The sequence below is a fragment of the Gracilinanus agilis genome, unplaced genomic scaffold (assembly GCF_016433145.1).
Source record: "Gracilinanus agilis isolate LMUSP501 unplaced genomic scaffold, AgileGrace unplaced_scaffold59153, whole genome shotgun sequence".
Classification (NCBI taxonomy): domain Eukaryota; kingdom Metazoa; phylum Chordata; class Mammalia; order Didelphimorphia; family Didelphidae; genus Gracilinanus; species Gracilinanus agilis.
Window position 1 is genome coordinate 1 of NW_025394656.1, and position 3,018 is coordinate 3,018.

Genomic DNA, 3,018 nt, shown 5'->3' on the forward strand with positions numbered 1-3,018 from the left:
TGGTGCTCCTTCAGACCCATCTGAGCAATTCTGAGTTCTTCTTGTGTTTCCAGACCCTTTGGTATTAGGGGAAGATTCAAGCACATATTTAGAGTAAGATTATGTTAACACACTGACATAGCATGTCTTGGTTCTTATAAGGTCATATTTACTAGACAGAGATTTACCTTGGCTTCAAGTTCTCTTATGTTTTGTTTCAGTTGATGGCTCTCCTCCTGGAGAGTCATCAGTGTCTTTGTCAGTTCATCTCTCTCCTCAGTCACAGATGTGGTTTCTTCAAGACTGGCTTGGAGTTTCTGAGCCAACTCCAGGTTTTCCAAATTGATTCTCTCCAGGGCAGACTCTTTGGATATTAATTGCTCCTTTAATTGTTCCATTTCCTTTATTTTTTCTTGAGTTTCACTGTCTTCCTCTCTGACATTAAATATATGTTCTTGTTTTGCCGGATGTTCTTGAATCTTTTTGAAAGAAATGAAAAAGATGTTAAGTTGGCAGTTATTTAGGAAAGAAAAGCCTATTATGTTTCCCAACAAGAGGAATGCAGTATACTCAGAAACCAGGTGGTCAATTACTTAGCCCTTCTCCCACAAAAATCAAACCCACCTTTTCTGGGAACTTGGCACTGGTTTTCTCTGAATCTTCTTTCTCTGACATGCATTCTTTCAGTTTATCAATCATGTCTTTGTTCTCCTTCAGACACATCTGAGCAATTTTGAGTTCTTCTAGTGTTTCCATATCCTTTGGGAAGGAGGGGAAAGCCCAAGAAAAATATTTATAGTAAGACTATGTGAACATTACTATCCCTTTTTTTTGGAATACTAGTTTTTCACAAAACTAGTCATTAGATAGGGAGGAAAGTGATGATTACCTTAGCTAGGAGGTCCCTTATAGTTTCTTTAAGTTGGTCCTTCTCTTTGTGAAGAGTCGTCAGTGTCTTTGTCAGTTCATCCCTCTCCTCAGCCACAGATTTGGTTTCTTCAAGACTGGCTTGGAGTTTCTGAGCCAATTCCAGGTTTTCCAAATTGATCTTCTTCAAAGCAGACTCTCTGGACATTAACTGCTCTTTTAATTTTTCCATTTCCTTTATTTTTTCTTGAGTTTTATTGACTTCCTCTCTGACACTAAACATTTGTTCTTGATTTGTCTGAAGTTCTCGAATCTTTGGAGAAATGGAAAAAAATGTGAAGTTGGTACTTAAGAGTTATTTAAGAAGGGATTATGTTTCCCAACAAGAGGTATGCAGTGTATTTTGAACACAGTCACTCAGCTCTTCCCCAAACCAAACCTACCTTTTCTTGCAGTTCAGCACTGGTTTTCTCTAAATCTTCTTTCTGCTTGTCAATTGTTTCTTGATGCTCCTTCAGACCTATCTGAGCAATTCTAAGTTCTTCTTGTGTTTCCAGATCCTTTTGGCATGGGGAGAAAGAAAAAGTCCAAGAAAAAGATTTATTTTAAGATTTTACAGACACTACTCCCTCTTTCTTGGCTATTAGTTTCTCACAAAACCATAGCTGTTAGGGAACAAGGTGATATTTACCTTAGCTCTGATGTCCCTTATAGTTTCTTTCAGTTGGTCTCTCTCTATGTGAAGAGCCTCCTGTATCTTTGTCAGTTCATCTCTCTCCTTAGCTACAGAAGTGGTTTCTTCAAGACTGGCTTGGAGTTTCTGAGCCAATTCCAGGTTTTCCAAATTGATCCTCTCCAGAGCAGACTCTCTGGACATTAATTGCTCTTTTAATTGTTCCATTTCCTTTATTTTTTCTTGAGTTTTATTGACTTCCTCTCTGACACTAAACATTTGTCCTTGATTTGTCTGAAGTTCTCGAATCTTTGGAGAAATGGAAAAAATGTGAAGTTGGCATGTAGAGTTATTGAGGAAAAAGGCCCATGATGTTTCCCAACAAGCAGTATGAGTATATTTAGTACTCAGTTACTTATTTAGCTCTTCCCCAAACCAAATCTACCTTTTCTTGCAGTTCAGCACTAGTTTTCTCTAAATCTTCTTTCTCTGAAATGCATTCTTTCAGTTTATCAACTGTTTCTTGGTGTTCTTTCAGACCTATCTGAGCAATTCTCAGTTCTTCTTGTATTTCCAGGACCTTTTGGCATTGGGAGAAAGGGAAAGTCAAAGAAAAACATTCATAGTAAGACTTTAGAGACATCACTTCCTCTTTTTTGGCTATTAGTTTCTCACAAAACCATAGCTGTTAGGGAGCAAGGTGATATTTACCTTAGCTCTGAGGTCCCTAATAGTTTCTTTCAGTTGGTCTCTCTCTATGTGAAGAGCCTCCTGTATCTTTGTCAGTTCATCTCTCTCCTCAGCCACAGACGTGGTTTCTTCAAGACTGGCTTGGAGTTTCTGAGCCAATTCCAGGTTTTCCAAATTGATCTTCTCCAGAGCAGACTCTCTGGACATTAATTGCTCTTTTAATTGTTCCATTTCCTTTATTTTTTCCCGAGTCTCACTGTCTTCCTCTCTGACATTAAACATCTGTTCTTGTTTTGCCTGAAGTTCTTGAATCTTTGGAGAGAGAAAAATGAAAAAAAAAAAAAAAATTAAGTTGGTACTTAGAAAGGGATTATGTGTCCCAACAAGAGGTATGCAGGATATTTCGAACACAGTCACTCAGCTCTTCCCGAAACCAAACCTACCTTTTCTTGCAGTTCAACGTTGGTTTTCTCTAAATCTTTCTCTGCTGTGCATTCTTTCAGTTTATCAACTCTTTCTTGGTATTCCTTCAGACCTATCTGGACAATTCTCAGTTCTTGTGTTTCCAGATCCTTTTGGCATCGGGAGAAAGAGAAAGTCAAAGAAAAATATTCATAGTTAAGATCTTACAGACACTACTCCCTCTTTTTTGGATACTAGTTTCTCACAAAACCATAGCTGTTAGATAGGGAACAAGGTGATATTTACCTTAGCTCTGAGGTCTCTTAAGGTTTCTTTCAGTTGGTCTCTCTCTATGTGAAGAGCCTCCTGTATCTTTGTCAGTTCATCTCTCTCCTTAGCTACAGAGG

At 38.2% G+C, this 3,018-nt stretch overlaps 1 protein-coding gene across 1 annotated transcript; it reads right to left on the reverse strand.

Annotated features, from left to right (window-relative positions):
- Positions 1–6: 6 nt before the first annotated feature.
- LOC123256454 (centromere-associated protein E-like) lies at positions 7–3,000 on the reverse strand (the record flags this gene model as incomplete). The annotated part of the gene is made up of 10 exons (XM_044685067.1): positions 2,918–3,000; positions 2,653–2,781; positions 2,231–2,521; positions 1,965–2,099; positions 1,538–1,828; positions 1,290–1,406; positions 869–1,159; positions 604–738; positions 168–458; positions 7–56 (listed from the first exon to the last, which is right to left on the reverse strand). Coding segments are annotated over exons 3-10 (1,571 nt in total), but the record flags the coding sequence as incomplete, so codon positions are not given.
- Positions 3,001–3,018: the final 18 nt, after the last annotated feature.